The sequence below is a fragment of the Varanus komodoensis genome, unplaced genomic scaffold, assembly GCF_004798865.1.
Source record: "Varanus komodoensis strain SLA01 unplaced genomic scaffold, ASM479886v1 scaffold24, whole genome shotgun sequence".
NCBI lineage: Eukaryota > Metazoa > Chordata > Lepidosauria > Squamata > Varanidae > Varanus > Varanus komodoensis.
In genome coordinates this window covers 8,497,609-8,519,215 of record NW_025335641.1, presented here as the reverse complement: position 1 = coordinate 8,519,215, position 21,607 = coordinate 8,497,609, and the positions used below count along the sequence as shown (strand labels likewise).

Here is a 21,607-nt window from a genome sequence, read left to right as displayed (position 1 = left end):
AGGCACACATGCTCTTTCTGCCTTCCTCTGTTGATATTTTCAGAAGTCTTTTTTTAAGTGTTAAAGATTTTTAGTTGCCCTGCCACTGAGCACAAATGAGTATCGGCTAAACAGAAGCAAAACCTGTAACCTGAAATATGAAAGACGAAGAGCTTTCTGGAAACTAGGTATGCCTTGTAATAAAGTTCTTCTTTAATTGCATGTGTTTTAAAGGCACTATTTCACCATGCCAGTTTTCCAGCTGAACAATGCCAGTTTTCCAGCACAGCTGTCATAAGGCTGAATACTATATTTCAATTCCATGTATGCTACATAGCCATATACTGCCGATACAGTTCAAGATTCCTGCATTCCCTCAATACAAGAATGGGCACACTGAGAAAGAGAAATTATTCTCCAGCATGCATAAACACCCGATTTGTACATTTAATCCTGTATTTAAATGATAGAAGGAAAAATAGTCTGTCCCATAAAACATTTACAGATTACTTTCATGGGACTGTTACATGCCACTTGAATTTTTCAAAGTATGTCGAACTGTACCAAGCCACCCAGAACACTGTTAAACAGCCTTTTTCCATCTTAAAAGATTTAACAGAGTGGTTATGAATAGAAATAGGAAGGGTGTTGCACCTAGAGGAACACAGTTATGGAAAGCTTTCTTCCAGAGGTACAGGGTGTGGAACTTCTTGTACAAGGAAGAAAAACAAACAACATATGTCACTCGCTTGGATGAGATTCTCTCAGTGAATGACCCAGGACAATGTTAAGAGAGATGTTCTGCTAAGCAAAGCGAGATAAATAACATACTCCAAGGTTTCCATCCCATTTCCTTGACACTGAGGCGGGCACACACATATGCCCCCCAAAACCCCAGTACATAATTTGATAGGTTTGAGATGGACTCTATTTAGTCCTAGCTTAGGGAGGGGTTGATCATATGAAACAGGGCCCTACTTTTTCTCTCTTACACAGCCTAATTTTGTAGCTAGTCAAGGATCTAAGAATAGAAAAGGCAGAAGGGACTAGTCACAGACTCCTCCCCGCCCTCCATCCCCCCCCACCCACCCACCCACACACCAGTAATGATCATGCGAAAACTATGCTCCTGTAGTCAAGGCTAACCCTAAATCTTGCTCCAGGACTGATGGTGCTGTTGGTGTTTTATGTATCCATTGCATGTACAGAAGCTGACTGCACTGGACATGGAAGCTTTCTTCAACACTGACATGAGGCAGCATCCTCTACCTTAAGATGTGGGACTTCAGCTGAGGTAACAAGCAGCTGGAGGAGAGAGATGTCGACATCTCTCTCCTCCAGCTGCTTGTTGCCTCCAGCCAGGAGGATCAGCCACCTGAACGGCTCACTGGGCACAAAGGTAGGGCTGGTCTTGACTGCATTTAAGTGGTCTCTAATGACAGGATTTCTTAGCTTACAAGAACAGCCCGATGAAGGAACAGCAGCCCATTTTTAGGATCTAGACACTGACTGCTCCATCCTCCACCCCGTGTCCTGGGAGGAAAGCTCTGAGATTAAAAAGAACAAGACTTGAATCTGAGCTTCTGGTTCTTCTATTATCCCATAGCATTCGTGAATTCTTTCCAGTACACGGGATCCTTTTGAAATATCATTTCTGATGTAATGTTGCACTGCCCTGAAGCCATACACACATGCTCTCAAAACACTTGTGCGGCATCTGTGGTGAGTCCAGTCCAACCTTCCACAACCTGGTGCCCACCAGATGTTTTGAACTACAAGCCTGTGTGGTGTGGGGTTTAGAGCCTCGCCTTGGAGCTCAGGAGATCCCGGTACTAGTTCCACTTAGCCATGAAGCTCACTGGATGTCTTTGGGTCTTAGCTTAACCTACCTCACAGGGGTGTTGTGAGGATTAAATGGGGGAAAGAAGGGGGAGGACTCTCTTGGATTCCTTCTGAAAGAAAATAGTAGGATACACGTGTGATAAATAAATAAATCTGCCAACATTCCCAATCATTAACCATCTTAGCATAGCATGATAGAGTTGGAAGGGGCCATGAAGGCCACTGGGTCAAACTCCCTGCTGTTGCAGGACGCCACGTCACACCATCCCACTCAGATGGCTGTCCAGTTTCTTTTTGCATGTCTCTAGTGTGGGAGAGCCCACCACCTCTCTAGGCAGCTGGGTCCCCTATTGAATTGCTCTGACAGTGAGGAAGCTTTTCCTGATGTCCAACCTGAATCTGGGTTGTCACAACTTAAATTGATTATTCTGTGTCTTACACTCCGGCATCAGCAAGAAGAGATCTTGACCTTCCTCTTTGTGACAGCCTTTGCGGTACTTATGGAGGGATATCATGCCCCCCCTCAGTCTTCTCTTCTCAAGGCTGAATGTGCCCAGTTCTCTCAGTCTCTCCTCATAGGGCAGTGTTTCCAAACCCTGGATCATTTTTGTTGCCCTCCACTGGACCTTTTCTAATTTACCTGCATCTTTCTTAAATCTTGGTGCCCAGAACTGGACACTGCATTCCAGGTGAGATCTGTCTAGTGAGGAGTATACAGGAACTGCTACTTCTCATGATTTGGAAGCAATACTTCAGTTAATGCATCCCAAAATAGCATTTGCCCTTTTGTCGGCTGCATTGCATTGTTAGCTCATGTTTAGCCTATTGTCCACATTACTCCAAGATTTTTTTTATTTTTCAGTTCTATTAAGTCACATATTCCCCATCTTGTATCGATGCATTTGGTTTCTTTTTCCTAGATGGAGGATTTGGCACTTGTCCTTATTGAATCTCACTCTGTTGCTTTCAGCCCAGTGTTCATCGAGATCACCCTGGATCTTCATTCTGCCTTCTAGGGTCTCAGGCTGATGGGCTTTGAAGTCCAAATCATCAAGAGGACACCAGGATCAGAAAGGCTGGCTTTTAATCCTAAGAATCTGCGATTCTGCGCCTGTTTAGGTTGCCTCGATGCCATCGCATTCCACAGTTGTTTGCACCTGTTCGCGCCCCTTTCATTGCACATTCATCAGCTTTGCTCAGGCAAATGGGCACCTGGCTTCGTTCAGCTCCAGGGCTGCCAGGTTGGTTTATTACAAGCAAGTCTGGTCTTGGAGTTTTACAATAAGCAGTTGCTTAAATTGTAAGCTTTGCTGCTTCCTTCAAAGCCTATTCTTTCCCTCCCCCGAGTTTGCTCCTGTGGCCACACAAGGCTCTTACAATTCAGCGAAAATGTCCCTGTGCTGGATCGCGAGTGCTAAGCAATGTTGCCAGCCTCTTCTTTTATTGATTTCTCCTATTTCCTTTTAACTGCTCCTCTTGACTTGCAGGCCTTAGCAGGAGTGTGTTGTTATCGCTCTGTCATTAAAACCTCACTGCTGTGTCCTGCATACCAAGCTGCTGTGAAAGGAACGTGAATTTTGTTTGTTTGCATTTCTGGCTACTCGGAAGCCCTACCAGCAATTGCTCCAAAAAACAAGGTAGCTCTGCATGCAGCAGGCTGGCCAGTTGGACTCACGCTTTTCCAGCACCCTGCTGCAGAAAGGGATTGTGAGAGCAATAGCAGCGTATGATCGACAAGGCAAATATCACTCGGACGCTGTAGCAGAGGAGGCAATGGCGAGTGGAACAGCTGGTAACGATGGCGCAACAAGGTCTTTCCCTCTCAGTACTACTATGCATCTACTGTCGGTAGCCAACTACCATCATAAACAACCACCACCAAATAAAATGGGGAGCCTGCAACTCTATTTTCCTGTATAAGTGGAGCTGAGTAAACTCTGATCTGTGTCTAATTCATTCTCCTCATTCACCTTAAGGAGAAGGCATGCACTCTGTAGTTTTGCCTATGTTTTAAACACAGGTCAGAACTACCTGGGATCTTAAGCACAGCCAGGGCAGTCAACGTCTGCTCCCCTGTGAGCTCCACCATAAATAGATATTTTTTTCTTAAAGGCTAACAAGTATAAGGTATTTGCATGACTGCCCACCTACATATATATTAATTCTAATTCCCTAGGAAGTCACTTATGCATCATCAAGCACAGAGCAAAAGCTTTGCCATGGAAGAGGACACCACTTGGCATAAATCTTGCAGCTGCTAATTGACATGCAAAAATGCAAACTGAGAATTATCACTATAATTCAATTTTGTAGAGAAAACATCTGTGCCTAGATGCCTTTTATGTCTGCTGTGATGCTGTTGGGGAACACCAGGGTCCCTGCTGGCTCTCCTTCTTTATCTTCAAACCAGACTTGGATGGACAACCCTTCAAATATGGTTCTTCAATAGAGGATCATACTGGAATTCCCTTCAAATAGAGGGTTGTCCTCTGTGCAAATGGGCACAGACGCACCCTAACCAGAGCCCTGCTTGATAACTTTCACTCATGAATTGACAGTCTTGGATTTCATTCTCTCACATGGTTGACATGATCCACCGAGCTGGATCAGGCCAGTAGAGCCTTCCAGTCCAGATCATGTAGTCTTTCCCATGTCCTGTAAGCCCAGCCTGCTCTCCTCAGCCCTAAGGCATGATCCCATGAGCCGGTTCTTGCAAAAGAAGTAGTTCTTTCTGTGGTTTTTTGTGGCTTCAAGCAATAAGTTGCCTTCTTTCCAGGGTAGAAATGGTTGGGTGCCGGCCAATGGCCCATGCCCCAAGGGAGCCCACATCCCATCCTAGAGTTGCCTGTCTTCTTCATCATTGGAACACGCTTAACCACTTCTCAATCTTGTTTATCACTGCCTACCAGCTCAGGTAATCTTACTGAGAGATGAGGTCCACTGAGTATGCCTTGTCCAAGCGTTCTCCAGATTTTAGAGTCAGCATTGTTCCTTTCGTTCCTCCATTGGTGACTCCACACACCTTGCTGTCTGACCTGCTGGAAATGTGGGACCCCCATTTCTTTAGGCTGCTGGCTACATCTCTGAATGATTAGTTGCTTTGGCCTTGCATCTTTTTAACCGCCTGAACTTGAGAGGGGGAAGAACATGCAGCAGAATTTTCAGCCTTTGGAGGGGATGCATGTTACATTCTTATGTTAGTCACTGCTCCTGGCTTTCTGCCTCCCTCCCAAGGAGGCATGCTCTAAAGAGTAGGTCATAGAAAAGCAACTTTTCTGTGGGTGGGAAATGTCCTTCTTTCTCTCACTCTGAAAGCCAATTTGTTTGCGTGTATGGGTGAAGTATGTCTCCCATTTAATTCAGGAAAGAAACGGTGCCCTACAGCTCTTAAATTTTTGAGAAGCACTGCTATGTCAAAAGCTGTGGGTGAAGGGACAGCTGGTGTAACTCTTCTGCACAAGGATTAGCTCAAGCAGCTATTTAAAATTGCCTTTAGGAGTAAAACTCGAAGCGCTAGAATATCCATATTTATATCCAGCTGCTAGCTTGGCCATGAAAAACTCACAATTGTTGTTGTTTTAAGAAACTGAGATTATCTAGCCCTCAAAATCCATACCCACCTTCTAATACAGTTGTTTCAATATTTGCTCTGTTCATGCACCATGAAGGGAGACTCCTACAGTAAAATTCATTACAAAATAGAATGGAATACACACAGCATGTGGGGGTGAACTTGAAAAGAATTCAGTCAGCATGCAGATCAAACAACTACAAATGTTATATTCATAAGTCATTGTCTGTTGGACTGAGAAAAATGTTTGTTCACATCTTTCACAGAAACTGTAGGCTGAAAACAACTTTAAGTCAAACCTTTTACTTTTGTTGACAACAGGCTTGGTCAAAATAGTCAGAAGCTATTTTGTCAAAACTTACAAACCTTCCTCCAGGAATCTTGAACAGACAGAGATAGTTGGACATTTCTGGGCTATCAGAATGTGATACCTTGGTTATGGCACCATCCTAGTTCAAGCAAGCTTCAGGCCAGACAAAATGACAGCTGACTCATTTCTCTTTTTGCCATACAATTTCAGTTCAGAGGAGAAGCAACATAAATGGGGCAAAATAACCTGTTGGTTGAAGAAAAGCTGTTTAGCTTAAATATATTTTAAGAAACATTTGCAATAGGAGTTACTTGGGTAACAGTGACAATAGTCTTAGTCTGAAATCCTATATGGACCATACAGAATGCTAAATGAGAATTCATAGACAGGTTTAATTCTGTCACAGGCCGCTGAACCCGGAAAAAGGGGTTTTATCACACTGTACTTGTTATTAGCTTACCTAGCATCAAGGACATCGTTTGTGTTATCAGCAACAGCTCCACTGTGGATGGCCACTCCTACTGTCCCTTTTGCACTTAATTTCCTTTCAACTCATTCCTTACAATTCTTTCACCACCACTACTTTTATTGTACATAAATCTGAATTCTTCATAAAATTCCATGCATCTGGTGAAACGGGTTATAGTCTACAAAAGCTTAGGCAAGAATAGAACTGTTAGTCTTTAAGGTGCCAAAAACCTCTTTCTTGTTATAGCTTTCAAGTAAGTAGTCTTAATGTGGCAGGAAGTTATACAGGTCTTTTCCTTTTCACATACCAGAGGAATAATGTAAGGTTCATACAGGGAACCCTACATAGATTCCGTTGTTGTTGTTGTTAGTTGCGAAGTCGTGTCCGACCCATCGCGACTCCATGGACAACATTCCTCCAGGCCTTCCTGTCCTCCACCATCCCCCGGAGTCCATTTAAGCTCACACCAACTGCTTCCGTGACTCCATCTAGCCACCTCTGCCGTCCCCTCCTTCTTTTGCCATCTATTGTTCCCAGCATAGATTCCATAGACACAACATAAAGGCTGAAGAAGCCAAAAGGAACAATTTGCTATAGCATCTATAGGCTCATTCCCCCACATGGTGTCCTCATGGTAAATTCACCAAGACGGGACTCTCACCTTGTGGAAATTTCTTCTGAGTGCTCTGTGACATCTAAGTGCAGCTCAGATGTCGTGCTGAGAAGTCAGCTGCAGACGGCCACAGAGAAGTTGTAGCTCAACACAAGCGGGATTAGTTTGCACGGCATCCTCTTGCACCCTCTTTGACATCATGCCAAAGTGGAACAGAGAGCCAAGGACGGCTGGAGGAAAGGGAGGAGACAAGATCAGCACAATCCTCACGTAGATTCGCTCATTCGCTACGAGAAGTGAGAAAAAAGCAATTTGTTTCATGATCCCTGCAATATATACACAACTTTGCACATGCGTGTGTACACATGTCTTGTGCACTGGTGTGTGACCCTTGTGCCACATCAACTGTGGCCATGGGGACAAAATGGTTGTGCACCAGTGCTCCAGAAGATGCTGCCAATTATGAAAACTAGACTATAACTATCAAAGGAATTTTGAGTCAAGTCTGTATTTCCTCAGGAGAACCTCAGAGAAGATATTCCAGAACCCCTTAATTTTAAGCATTGTAGCAAAATGGAACTTCTGTTGCCTAGAACATTTTTAGCCATCCCCCCCACTCATTATTCTCAAACTTGGGTATATTCCTGATAGGCCTGGTTCACACAACCATGTTTATCCATCCTAAATTATAGCTTCAAGTGATGGCCTGCCTGTCAAGAACTTTTATCTCAACCAATATTCTGTAGTTTTTACTTGGTCATAATTTGTCAAAAGAAGTAATACAGTCAAGAACATGCAATTACCTTTATCAATCTCAGTGCAAGGATAGTTGGTCAAAGCCATAAGCATGGCCTCGGGGCTGAACATAGTTGACATGGCATGCAAATAACATAAACATGGGAAAGAAAGTTTATAACTATCTGAGAGAAGAGATGAGCAAATGATCCAACTGTGATTTTGCAGCACTATGCAATTCATCTGCTGTATAATCAACCATGGAGTCACAACAAAAACTTCATAAAGAAATTGCAGCAATTGGAAGAACTTATAAAAGCAAGTGCTCCTCCCACTGCCCCATGACAGAGACAAGCTCAAACCATATTAATTCCTCTGGTTGTTATTTTTTTTAACAGTTGGGCCTTTTTTTAAGTCTGTGGATCTGAAGTTCTGCTATTCAGCTTAGGCGTAGTCAGGGAAGCCTGAGGGAGGATGAAGCAGGAGTCTTCAAATACTTAAAAAGTTCTGTTGGAAGATAAAATACCAGCTGTTCAGCACGGCCATACTGATGGATAGGCAAAACGCTTTGGCATCTAGTTACAGGGAGGACAAGTGTGCTCAATTATTAGGAAATTCTTTGTGAGTGGCTTTGCAAAGGGCTGTAACTTAGTAAGCAAATCTGTTTGGGGTAAAGAATTCCATGTTAGTGAAAGACTATTCTGTAAAATGGAAATACCAGTCAAGTATTGTTCCAAAACTAAATACTACAAGCTATAAGTTGTTTTCTTCTTGTAATCAGACCTTTAAAATGAAATGTGTAGAATCAAACAAATTTAGCTATGTAATAGACTGGTCTATTGTGTATTTGAAGTGATTCATCTATGTGATTTCACCTTTCTTAATATTCATTGAATTTGTTTCTTCTTGTGTATATTAATACATAAATCCAGAAGAGCAGAAAAATATATTTATACCTCATGACAATACTACATGCACAACGCATACTGAAAAAAACATAACTAGGCGTATTCCAGCTGCCTAGAGAGATGGTGGGCTCTCCCACACTAGAGACATTCAAAAAGAAACTGGACAGCCATCTGAGTGGGAAGGTGTAAGTTGGTGTCCTGCAACATCAGGGAGTTGGACTCAAAGGCCTTCATGGCCCCTTCCAGCTCTACTAGTCTATGATATCAATGTTATATTGATATAAGTAAAGTTATGCTTTACTTTTCAAAGTTCAGAAAGGCCGTCAAACTTCTGAAAGCTTAGAAAATACTGCATTTCTTTACCACTCAAAAGTCATAGCTCCCTGGCCCATTGAAAAAAACCATTTAAAACAATACTATACATCAATATAATAAAACAACATAACATTTAAACTGATTTGTGGCACACTCTTAGGGATGAGCCCATGATGCTTGCAAGCCCCCAAAGCAGAGCATTGTGAGCATTCTGTGCAGAGCAGGAAGAACTCCCCAAGCCACATTTTAGCTAGATAGCCACTTTTGACCAACCAATGGGGCAAAGGGAGGAGGGAGGAAGCATCACAGTCTGGGCTCTACAGCCTCCTCCCTTTGGTACCCCTCTTTAACTCCTTTTCAAGGTCAAGCTTGTGAGCTCTGATTCTGAATTCAGATGAAGAAATCTAAGTATTCTCTGACCCACCAGATGATGTCTGAGAGCCAAAGGATTGCTTTCTCACTCTCAGTAAAGATGAACTAAAAGCAACAGCAGAGAACAGCACCAATATAAACTTCTCAAACATACAAAGTTTTTTTTTTAACTGGAAAATTTTCAAAATCTGGAAGAATAAAAAGAACAAAAAAGAGTTTTTGGGGAGAAAATTCCTTAACCAAGTAAGTTTCTCTCCATAGCAGCCATTCCGCCTCACTTCATATACCATAAGTTAGGAAAGGGAGCACCAAGTCCAAGAGGTCACAAGGAAGCTATTAGAGAGCAGAAGGCTTCCTTCAGAAAACTGATGTCTTGCCCAAATGAGGAAAACCATCAGAAGCTCAAGGGAGATACAAGCAGATAATAAGAGATGCAGAAAAGGTTTTGGGCAGCATATTGCTAACAACGTAAGGACCAGCGATAAATAATTATTAAATGTATCCTAAAGAAAGAAGCCAACTAAGATGGTAGTCAGATCATTGGATGAAGATGGAATTAAAGGAATAATAAAGCAGAGAAGGAGATTGCCAAGAAACGGGATGAATTCCTTCCATTTGTCGTCACAGCAAAGGGTACAGGACAGAACCCTGTTCTTGAACTTAGGCATTCAGGAAGGGAGTGTGAGGAATTAAAACAAATAGTGAGGGCAAGAGATGAAATTCTTGACATTATTGACAAACTGCAAATTAATAAATCACCAGATCCAGATGGTACTCCTCCCAGTGTTCTTAATTAGCTGAAATATGGAATTGCTGACTTTCTTAAGAAAATATGTACCATGTCCCAGAGATCAGCCTCTGTACCAAAGAAATGGAGAATGGCCAGTATAACATCAATTTTTAAAAGGAATCTGGAGAGATCCAGGAAATTACAGGCTGGTTAGCTTAACGTTCTGGGTAAATTGCTTGAAAGCATTACTAACGATAGAATGGACAAGCCCTACTGAAAAAGAATCAACATGACTTCTATAAAGGCAAGTCCCGTCTATTTGAGATTTACTTTAATGGTGAGTCCTATGTGAGTTCTTTGAGGGTGTCAGCATATAAATAAAGACATTCTATTTATTTGTTTTATTTTGATACTGCTCAGTAGCTGAGGCCTTCTGGGTGATTAACAAAAGTAAACGTTGTTTACTTGGACTTCCAAAAGGCCTTTGACAAAGTCCCTCACCAAAGACTCCTGAGCAAACTTAGCAGTCATGAAATAAAAAGGGGAGGGGGTCTCCTTATGGATTAGTAACTGGTTGAAGAATATAAATCAGAGAATGGGAATAAATGGGAACATCTTCCAAAGGAGAGATGTAAAAGTGAGGTCCCACAGGTTTATGTATTAGAACCAATGAGTTGCAATTAGGAGTGAGCAATGAACTAGCCAAGTTTGCTGATGCCACCTAACTATTTAGGGTAGTTAAAACCAAAAGGAATTGTGAGGAGCTCCAAAGGAATCCCTCCAAACTGGGAGAATGGGCATCAAAATGGCAAATGCGGTTCAGTGTAAGCAAGTGTAAACTTATACAAAGAAGTTTAGACAGATTCCTGGAGGAAAAGGCTGCCAGTGGCTACTAGCCTGGAGGGCTGTGTGCCCCCTCCAGTATCAGAAGCAGTAAAGCTATGTCCACCATTTGCTGGAGAACTTGAGCAGGAAGGAGCTGTTGTATTCATATCCTGCTGGAGGGATCCTGTGGGCAGCTGGTTCATCTCTCTGCAAACAGAATGCTGGACTGGATGGACCCTTCATCTGATCCAGCATGGTTTTTCTGATGTTCTTATTCGGCAGGGCATTTGGAGAAGGCCCTCAAAAGAGGCCCTAGGGAAGTATATACAAAAGGGACATTATATTGGGCTTTCTAAACAGCAGTGCTTTAACCTGCATTGTTCAGGCTACCATATCTTGTGGGTAGTGAATCTGTACCTTTAACAGCCACAGGGAAAAGGCCAAAAATTATAATCATAAATTTTACACATTACTGGCATGTAATACAGCAAGCGGAAAATATTCGTGTTAGACACAAAACCAGTGCACTGTTGTTTTCTAAAAGTACCATTGCCTCTGGATGAATTGCACATTTCATGAAATAAAAAGAGAATATGGTTGGCTTCTGTGTCCAAACATATTTGCAAAGATACAAAGGTTCATTTGCTTGACATTGAAGGTGTGGAACAATTCCCAAACTAGCTTAAGGTCTTAAGCTACTCAGATTCCACTTTTACAAGACCTGCCAGGGGTGTTTTTCTCCCCCAACAAGCAGATACTATTTTTCATCATTCTACTTGTTTTGCAAGTTTTGTATGTATTTTTAGAATGGTTGCCCTTTTAACTGGGAAGGCTAAAGGACTTAGGAAGTTTCTCAGTTGTGTAAAGCTGCTTTCAGCTTTACTGTAATACAGCAAAGTTTGGTCTCACCTTAAAATTACAAAAACCCATGATGGAAAAATCCCTAATTAATGTTCTATGCATTTTAATACTCGTTAATAATTCTGAATTAATGTTGTATGTGTTTAGTATATAAATATAAACATAAATATGTTTATATTTCTCATACCCACAGTTTATACCAAATTTTACACAGTGTCTTACGAATGACAACAGCTTGCATATTGTACCCATATCAGATTGTCATGATCTGTATCATGGCTGCAGAACTTCCATCCTAGGGCCAAACCTAGCCCTGGAAGGAACCACACCCCCTTCTCCACCACTACCCCTTTTTCCAATCATTTCATTGCTGATTTCCAGGCTATTGTGAAGGTCTTTTCCCCCATTCTAAAAGGTCCTAAGTCTTACCCCCTGGCAGTAAAAGTATTATTGTTATAATTACATTACAGTACCATTTTTTCTCTTGCAAAGAACGCAAAGTAGCTTACATAGCCCCGTTCTTCTCCATTTTATTCCTACAGAACCAAGCCCAAAATCCCACAGTAAGTTTCATGGCTGATTGGGGACTAGAACAGACCTCCTCTGAGTCCCAGTCCAACACTCTAACCACTGTGCTACACTGGCTCTCTTTAAGCTAAAATATGCTGCTATTTTTGGCCCCATTCACTCTTACCTTTAGCCCCAACCACCAAAAAAGGCTTTCGCAAACTGGAATTTAGCCTCCAGGCTGAAGGAAGTGTAACACCCCTCGCCTCTACTTGGCAGAAGTCAGGAGAGCCATGATGTGTTTACACCAGATTTCAACATCGCCCAGCTCATCGTCGAGCTAGGCTTGCAGCCTAGAGAACCATTCTGAAGCACCATTTGTCACTGGCCGTTGAACAGCAGCCAAGACGCAAGGGGCCTTCCACGTCCTCGCTGGAAGGAGATGTGGCGGCAGCTAAGGGGCAGGTTGGCTCTACTGGCGCTGCACAGCTATGCAGCCTTCTGGACTGCCCACCGGCATTCATGCCTGGTGTATACTAGTGAGCTGATAGCCAAGCATCGGATCAAGGCTATCAGCCAAGTGGGCTCAGACCAAGCACCCCGACTACTCCCAGCTCCACCAGGACAGTACAAGCAATGCTGGCCTGCCTCGCATACTGCATTACCTGAATAGCAGCCAGAGAGAACCGCTGCAACTCCGCAGTCCGGCTAGGCCAGTTTCAAATTGCCAAACTGCCAAATGACACAATCATAATCCTGTACTATCTAAATTGGAAAATGCATTTAGAAAGGCTGGCAGAGTGATAACTGCAGGCAACAGCATGAAGATGGGGGGCCCCATGAAGTCCCAGCAAAAAGGTTTTAAAAGAGGAACTGCTTCGGATGGCGTACTATGGTTACTTTTAGCATTCTTCGAAAAGGTAATTTGAGTTTACAGCCATTAAAACGCTAATAATAAAATTCATTTGGAGGTGTGGCAAGGGTCATGGCATGGCAGCCACAAGCGCTAGCATGTTGCAGCCTAGCATGATACAGCCAGATATTAAAGTGCCAGGAATCCTTGTCTGACTCACATCACAAGTCCCTGCCAGAACACTTGTTCCTGCAATGCATTCTCCCTCTTAGCTGCAATGCATAACCTTAAATGATGTTAGAGCTTTCTACATTATGGTGTTAATCTGTTCTGTCTACTTTCAGCTTCCTTGCAGAATTGAGATTCAAACAATACATAGTGCTTCCTTTCCTGTTTTTTCCACTACTTCACCTCTAGGTGGCGCTGTGGTACAGAGAGATAGTGCAGCTATACCAATGGGGGAAACTTTGACTTTCAGAAATAATACAGCAGTTTCACTGTTGCAGAAAAAGCACAAAAAGTGCTGTTTTAAATACAAGGGGGCAACTGGAGAGCCAGGATATTATTCAGAGAACCTATGAACAATCATGAGCACAATACATGCCTCATGCAGAACAACTATTAAGTAATAGTTAATTTTCAACCTCCCATCCTCTCCTACAAAATATCTAACATTGATTCTGTAAGCATAATTGCTAAAATAAACCTTTAAATCCTTGAAATATTCCATAGAAATTGTTGATAATTAATTGTTTTTATATTAGATTTTGTATTTATATATTTTGTAACACATCATTTATTCTCTTTTTATGTGCTATCTTGTGATTTTTGTGAACTGCTATAGGAACAGCTAGCTGCTGTTTACTTCAGGTTACCTACAAAAAAGTGGCATATAAATATACTGGATTTAAAATAGTGATTATTCTTATTCAGGTATCTCAATAACACATCAAAAGATGAGCCTGTATTAAATCAATTAATGTTCCTTCTTTCACCTGCTATGTAGAAGCAGAATTAACAGCAGCAGAGCAATCATTGCACATTAAATAATACAGGCAGCTAAGATTTGCATTGTCTGGGTCAGTAGGAGAAGAAATATTTGGGCAGTTAATAGTTAATGTATGGCATGCAAAGTGTGCATATTATTACAACAAAGAATTGGCAGCTGCAGAAGGAAAAGGGCTTGTGCTGTGCCGTTGAAACTTGTCAGTCAACCCATGCCAGGATTCTGGACGTCTGCCTCTCTAGCGCACCCTCATTACATGTGCCTGTCTAAGCAGACTCGCTCATCTGTTTGGAGACGCTCTGCATAAGTCGGGAATTCTCTGCCTTCTGTGGAATTAGATCATAACCTTTCAGAAGCATCCGCCTTGTAACCCTCCTCCTCGCTGGAGTCTATGTGGTATCCCTTTGCAGCTTCACAACCTGTGTGTCTGTTCGATTTCTAGAATGGAAGAAGCTGACCTGCTGAAGGAAAGACTCCAGGCCATCACAGTAAGTGTTGCTCATAATTATATGTATTAGAAAACCACCATCAAAGCAGCTTAGAGGTATCTAGGCAGGAGGACCATGTCGCTGCACTGACTCAAATCCTTTGTTTCCCTTCTGATTTGGTATGGCTTACAGACCACAAAGTTTGGGGATTCAGCATCATTCAGTGTATGAACTGCATTTGCAGCACGCATACGATTTGACAGTTAGCTTCAGGGCGCTGAATACAGCAGACCCAGGAGTCATGCTATGTTTTTATCAGGCATACATGATGCTGGCTTTAGAAGCAGGGCGCTGCAAAGGCATGCATGCATGCATTTGAAGGACACTCAGTCAGAAAGCTATGGAAGAGCTGAACAAAATAATTTCACAGCTCAAAGAGAAGCAAGCAGGGTGGTAAATTTTCTGCTTAGTCAAACGTGTACCTGCCGATAGTTCGCATCAACACCAAAGTTTGTTTTTTAAAGCGTGGTTGATGACATTCAAAACAGTTCACACTGTAATTGGGAGGCTGCATTCACTGAGAGTCACTGTGATGTACCGGATCCTGTGTTGGTTGGGACTGGGGAGATCTGGGTCCTAGTTGTGTAGCTCACACTGGGCCAGTCACTGCCTCTCAGCCTAATCTACCTTACCAGGTTGTTGTGAGAATAAATGGAGGAGGCTCATGCAAGGTGCCTTGGCAGGATATAAGTATACTATTGGAATGCAATGGAAAATAATTATCTACACAAAGGACTCAAGAAGCTGCCTGGAAAATGTGCTTTTCTTAATTGAAAAAATATGGGCAGATAAGAAAAAACATAGACCTTCAGCTCTCTGCTGCCTTAATGATTCATGTTATAGCAAATTTGGGCCAGTAGACTCATCATTTGAGGAGGGGGAACCTGGACGTTCTTGAAGACAGAGCTATGATTGGCCATTGGCATTATGATCCAAGAGGAGTTTTCTAAACCTGGATACATCTTGCAAGGGGTGCAGGGTGACCAGTTCTTGCTGGTGTATTTATTTCATGCACATTTCCACTGTTCCCAATGTACTCCAGGGTTATGCAGCCAAGAGGCAGAAAGTGGAGAGAACTTTACCAATTAAGAAGGAATTGGTTTCGGTCCCTTCCCTAGTCCTTGGTTCAACCTGTTTTCTCCATCCATCCAGCACCAGCCATGCCTTTAGACTGGGTGGAATTCTTGTCTCAGGCAACGGATGCCCAGGGGTGGCAAGCTGGTGTTGCAGGATGGTGCCGTGTGTGCCACAGGGCCTGCCCTGCCTCCACTAAGTGAACGTGCTGCCCTTTCCAGTAGTCTGGAAAGCTGCTGTCCCACCGTCAGTGTTGAGGCAAGATCCAGCTGCTATCGGAGCAGCAGTGGTGAGAGAGCTTGTCTTTGTCTCAGGCAGCAAAAGGTCTTGGGGTGTCCCTGCCTCCCTGAACAGCAAGGCTTCTTAATGGTGAACTGACAGTGTCACTACCAGACTCTCGCTGTGTGAGTTCAGACATGCAAATGGTAGCCTGGGGTAAAGGAAGCATCTGGGGAGCTCCAAGATTTGGTTTTTATCCAGGAGGGGTTCCAGACTTTTTATCCTCCCATGTTTCCTTTTGTTGTTCTTCACATATGCTTCCTCATAAAGCTATATAATTTAATTGTTCTTTTTATAACAATGCATCCCTCTTTATAGAAGACAAGTCCCTGCCCCATGAAGTTTGTAATCTAAAATTTGTCATGGGATGGCACAGAGGATGGTCAAGGAAATGAAGGCAGAAACAGAGAAACAAGAGTGTATTTATTCAGTCGTTCATTTAGGCCTGGTTAATGGGAAAACGCAGAGACAGTGAGTCTTATTACACTGAATTAATATCCCACCTTTTTATCTCTTCTAAGGAACCCAAAGTAGCTTACGTAAGCCCATTTTCTCACAACAACCCTGGGAGGTAGCTTAGGCCGATAGTGTCTGGCGCAAAGTCTCATGGCTGAGTAGGAGCTAGAACCTGGAGCTCCCAGACCTTAACAACCACACCATACTAAGGACAAGAATAGAGATATGGCTTTATTGAAATGTTCTGGGAGGGAATTCCTAATAAAATAAATATTTGAAATTTAAGCTGGTGAGATGAAGGGAGACTTCAGGCACCCTAGAAAGTATGATAGGATCACAGGTAGGAGACAGCTACGTTCAGCAGCAGAAAATCTGCATTCATAGCTTTATCTGTGAGCACACTCAGCTAGGAAAAGTGAGTTGTTTGGGGGTTCACTGTTTACTTATGAACCCACTTTGCTGAGGTTTATGACTAAAGTATGCCAAAGCTATTTTCTGCAGTGATCTTAGGAAGAAATGATCATGCGAAGTTCAGAAATTGGTAGCGGAGTCTGTATTAACTGAACCACCCTGGCCTGCTGCAGAAAACAAACTTTAAAAATAGAACCCTGAAAAACACCTGCAGCAATCATTCTTTTCTCAAATCTATGAGCTGTTTAGTTCAATGAGTCAGAGAAGCAGAGGCTAGAGCTCTTGCAGAGCATATAAACATTAGGAAGACACAGGTAAGTACAGGCTACATTATTTTCTTCTCAAATGTAGTTTATAGCTGCCTTAACAGATGCATGTCAGAAATTGCTATTTGCAATGATGATTCTACAAAGCCTTGCAAAGATACCGAGAAGAACCCTGAATGCTTGCTAACCTTCCCTGTAACTGAAATTACCTCCTAGCAATCTAACCTCAATTAACTTCCCTCTTTTTGTTTCTCACTGTGCTGATAGTAAATATGCTTTTTAAATGCGGCTGTGGGGAAAGAAGCCTATTTCGGGACTCCTGAAGTTAGAGTCAGTATATTAGGATTTGCTGCCCTGACTTCTAGCTAATGCAATAAAAGAATCCAGTGCCCAGCTGCACTTGGCAAAAATACTACAGAAATAATGACTTGCATGTCCACGTCATTAGTATCAAGCACACCCATGAAATCTTGCATTTATTCTGTTCCCGACTCTGAAGCGATCACCTGATTTATATCTCAAACAAAATAACTCCAAGGCTCCCCTACCGAACAACCCTAACATTTGTTCTCAGAGGAGGAACCTACTTTACGTACTTAAACTATTTTAGTAGTCATTTCCTCTTCCCATGGAACTCTGGGAATTGTAGTTCTTTGAGGTGAGGCGAGGCTTTGATATGTTAACAGTTCTTTCTCTGAAAAGTCACCAAACTACAATTCTCAGCAATCTTGCAGTAAGACATGATTATCGACACTGTTTCAAACTGCTTTAGTTCTGAAGTGCAGAGGTGTCAAGATATTTTCTTTCCTTTTTGTAGTTTGTTTACTACTTCTGTTCTCAGCTAACTTTTTCTCTCTTTCCAATGTCCTAAACCAAGAAAAAATAGACAGCTTCTCTCCCCTGCCCCGCCCCCCAGTTCCAGCAAAGATATTAACCTGTAAATCCCACCTCTCTTTTCCTCCTTAAAAGGCTTCCTCCAAAAAGGCTTAATTATTTTCCAGGTCCAAAAATATACTACATTTTTCTTCCAGGACCCACATGTTTCTTTAAGTCCACGGTATTTGCAAAGCTTTTATCCAGCACCTTGTTTCAAACACATCAGTTTTCTTCCTGTCAGTTTTCTTCACTGTTCAACTTTCACCCCATACATAATGATTGGGAATACAATATTATTATTAACATTTATATACTGCCCATAGCAGAAGCTCTGTGAGCAGTTTACAATATTAATACAATCCTACACACAAGTCACCCATCCAGATTCTAACCAAGGCTGATCCTGCTTAGTCTCCAAGATAGGGCAGGATCAGGCACTTCAGAAGATAGACTTGGTCTCCAGTGAAATGTCCTTACACATGATGATCTTTTCTAATACTAAAATGTAGCACTTCTCTTATGGTGTAGAGCAGGGATGGTCAAACTAAGGCTTGGGAACCACATGCAACTCTTTGAGTTTGTTTTGCAGCTCTCTGCTCACTGCTGCAGGTGCCGATGGCCACCCGCTGCCACTTGCCACTCAGCACCCCCTACCGCCCCCAGGCACCTGCTTGCCGCTTGCCACCCACTGCTGCCACCCTAGGGAACCTACTTATGAGTCTCGATCATCTGACATTGACTGTATGTGGCTCTTCCATTGAGCAAGTCTGGCCACCCCTAGTACAGAGCTTCATCTTCGTACTCACTTTAGAAATGCTTCCTAAAGCCAGTGTGGTGTAGTGGTGAAGAGCATGGAACTGGGACTCAGACAATCTGGGCTGTAGTCGCTGCTCACCCAAGGAGCCAGCTGAGTTCTCCCTCGCAGCAGTAACAGTCTCACCAGCACTTCTTCGCCAATCACCTTTATTTTACATGCAAGTCCCTGAGCATATAAGAAGCAAAATGTTGAACCCTCCCTGGCCTTCTTCACCCAAAGTATTGCTTGTGAGTTGTAGGGTGGCCCGACCTTGGGGAGAGAAGTGCTGTGGGACTGGACCCGCCTTCGCTCCTCCTCCTGAGATCCCCATTGGGCCACCCTACAACTGTGAGGACAGATGTTTGGGTCCCACCTCCTCAGAAGGATGAAGCTCCCCATCTGATAGACTCCCCATCTCTAAATCTCCCCCCTCAGGCAGTTGTTGCTCTTCCTTGTTCCCACAGGTGGGTTGACCGGGCCCTACGGCTGCCCTTAAACTAGTCTCTCCCGTAGCAGGCACAGATGGGTACCCAGGGCTGTGGACTGCTCCTGGAGCTGAGCCCGTTGCAGGAATCATCTCAGCATCAGAGTCTGAGCCAGGACAGGCCAACTGCCCTGCACACATCTCCTGTCGAGCCGTCAGTCCAGCCACTGTGAGTTGATGGCTTCTCCAAGTCGTGATTCATGGTTATTTTGAACCACTCTGAACATTCCTGTGCAGATGTTGGTTCTGCCCTGGTGGTCAGTCGGCACTGTTGGCTACCTGTTGAGGCACAGATCCTGGCAAGGGGAGCCATCGTGAACTCATAGAGGCTCCTGGCCATGCCACCGCTCCTCATTTTTGCTACCTGTTCACCTGTGCTAAGATGGCCACGGGTGCATTTTTAGGCATCCCTTGTCTAGTTTGGAGAGCTGACAAAGGACAGTCTTCTATTTGAAGCTGTCCCCTATTTGAAAGGCCGTCCCCTCCATCTCTAGGTTAAAGTCAAAGAACCACAAAGAGGTAGAGTACATCCACACTTAGCGCCTGCAGAGCAGCGTGAGCAGCAGAGGTTGCCTCCACAGTATTCTCCACTGTGGTGAGATGCATTATGTTTCTCTTTAATCTATAAGTACTGTTTTCACATTTGCATATTCAAGCATTATCCAGATTGGTGTCGTCTTTTTGCTTTTTTGGTGATGTGATTCCTCTTTTCTGGCAAATGCTTCCAAATGAGCAGCGAGAGGAGAAAGAACAGGTGTGGCAGGAGCTTCTGTTCACCCTGGCCTCTCCTCTGGACAGCTGCACAAATGGAATGTTTTTTCCTCCGCAGCCTCCCAAATCCTGCAGCCAGCACTGACTTCAATTTCTTCTCTGAGGAGTTTAGGAGTTTGTTGCATGGCATTTTCTCATTGCATAGCTACAGTCCAGGCATATGCCCTGCCCTCTTCATGGCAGCCACTTTGCTTTTCATGTTTACGCCATGAGAACTATTCATAGTGAGCAGATCACTCAGCTCCTTTGTCACATGCACAGGCTGAATTACTCTGTGCATAACTCACATTGCACCACATGCATGAGTTCAGCCACTGCTTATTACAAGTGAGACAAGCTGTTTACATGGCCAAAGGTGAGGGAAAGAATGCCTCCACAAGCAGGTCCACTGTGTGCCTAGCCCTTGCGTATAATGAGTCCGATATGTCAACACTGGGTTGAAATCAGATAAGCTGCTTTCATTTAATGAGTGATATTCTCATGTTCTTATCAGGAACTAAAGGCCTGCAACCAAGGCTTTCATTGTACGATCAAGCTGCTTCATTCACATACATTTACACTGGGTCCAGATGAGTGTGTCTTCCACTTGTAACTACTTCTATTACTTCTTCCTCTGTTTTTTCAGGGGGGAAATGCAGAATGCTGTGGTTGACGTGTAACAACCCACTGATTTTCATGTGAGCTGGCATCTTTTGTTTCACTGCACAACCTATAATCAGCACCTTTGTAGGTTGTACAGTGTAATGTGAGAATCCAGACTGCTTGGTTTTTGAAGGGCTAACATATTCATCAATTTTTTGGTCAATGGATTGTCATTACATGCAAACAGCCCCATGCCTACACAGAATAGGATCATAGAATGATAGAGCTGGAAGGGGCCATGAAGCCCATTGAATCCAATCTCCTGCTGTTACATGCCTTTCAACTGGTGGGTATCAGGGACTTCCTGCCTAGAAGCACTTAAAAACTGGATTGGTTCTTTCAAATGACTATATGAACTTGAGCCTTATCTCACTTCCCAAACTTTGTGTAACTCTCTTCTTCGCTCCCTTTTTTCTGGTTTGATTCAGGATATAATCTTCTTTTGGACTATTCTTCCTTAGAAGTATGTCTTACCACCTTCTATTCTCAGGCCCCTCCTTCTTCTGTCCTTCCTTTCCTCAGGCCTTCTGCCTGCCCTCTACGAGGTCAAAGAATTTAGGTCAATGATAGTTGGGATCCATTTAAATAGACCATCTTAGCCCATGCCAAGCCTCACTCCTTAGGGTTAAGCTAATCACTCAGTGGCAATCAGAAGTGCTTTTGCCTGCTTGGCCCCAACAGCTGAGACAATCCTGCTGGGGTCTGAGACAACACCGCATAATCCTTGAGTGATTATGAAATAATTGCTTCATCTGAGAGTGATTCAAAAGCCTTCCGCTTGGCACGACTGTCACTGAGATATAGGATAATGCGTGTTAGATAAAGCCCAGGGGTGGCCAAACGGAGGCTCAGGCGCTGCAGGGGGCTCTTGGCATCTATTACGCAGCCAACCACCCAGGTGCCCGTGGGCACTCACTTGCTGCTTGCCACCCACTGTCGCTGCCACCCTCAGGCACCCACTAGGACCTCTAAACATCTGACATTTACTAAATTGGCTTTTCCATTGAACAACCCTGGCCAACCCTGATAGCCTAATGCATGTTAGATAGAGCCTATGACTATAGATATTCATTGTTAGATGTGAATGTGTGCATGCCAACACTCAGCACTGCTGGGGCGCTCAGAACACAACGCACTTCCAAAGCCATAATTCCTCTAAAATTAAAGG

The 21,607-nt window shown here is 43.3% G+C and overlaps 1 protein-coding gene across 2 annotated transcripts in view; it reads left to right on the top strand.

Moving 5' to 3' along the window:
• PALMD (palmdelphin) overlaps positions 1-21,607 on the top strand; it is a 72,671-nt gene that overhangs the window by 27,203 nt on the left and 23,861 nt on the right. The window contains exon 2 of one of the 2 annotated variants that reach the window (XM_044432619.1): positions 14,339-14,384. In XM_044432619.1, coding sequence (XP_044288554.1) covers positions 14,340-14,384 — 45 coding nt within the window. In that variant the 5' untranslated portion in view covers position 14,339. Of the gene's footprint in view, positions 1-14,077; positions 14,385-21,607 lie in introns of those variants that run through there. The other variant, XM_044432620.1, reaches the window with a different exon arrangement.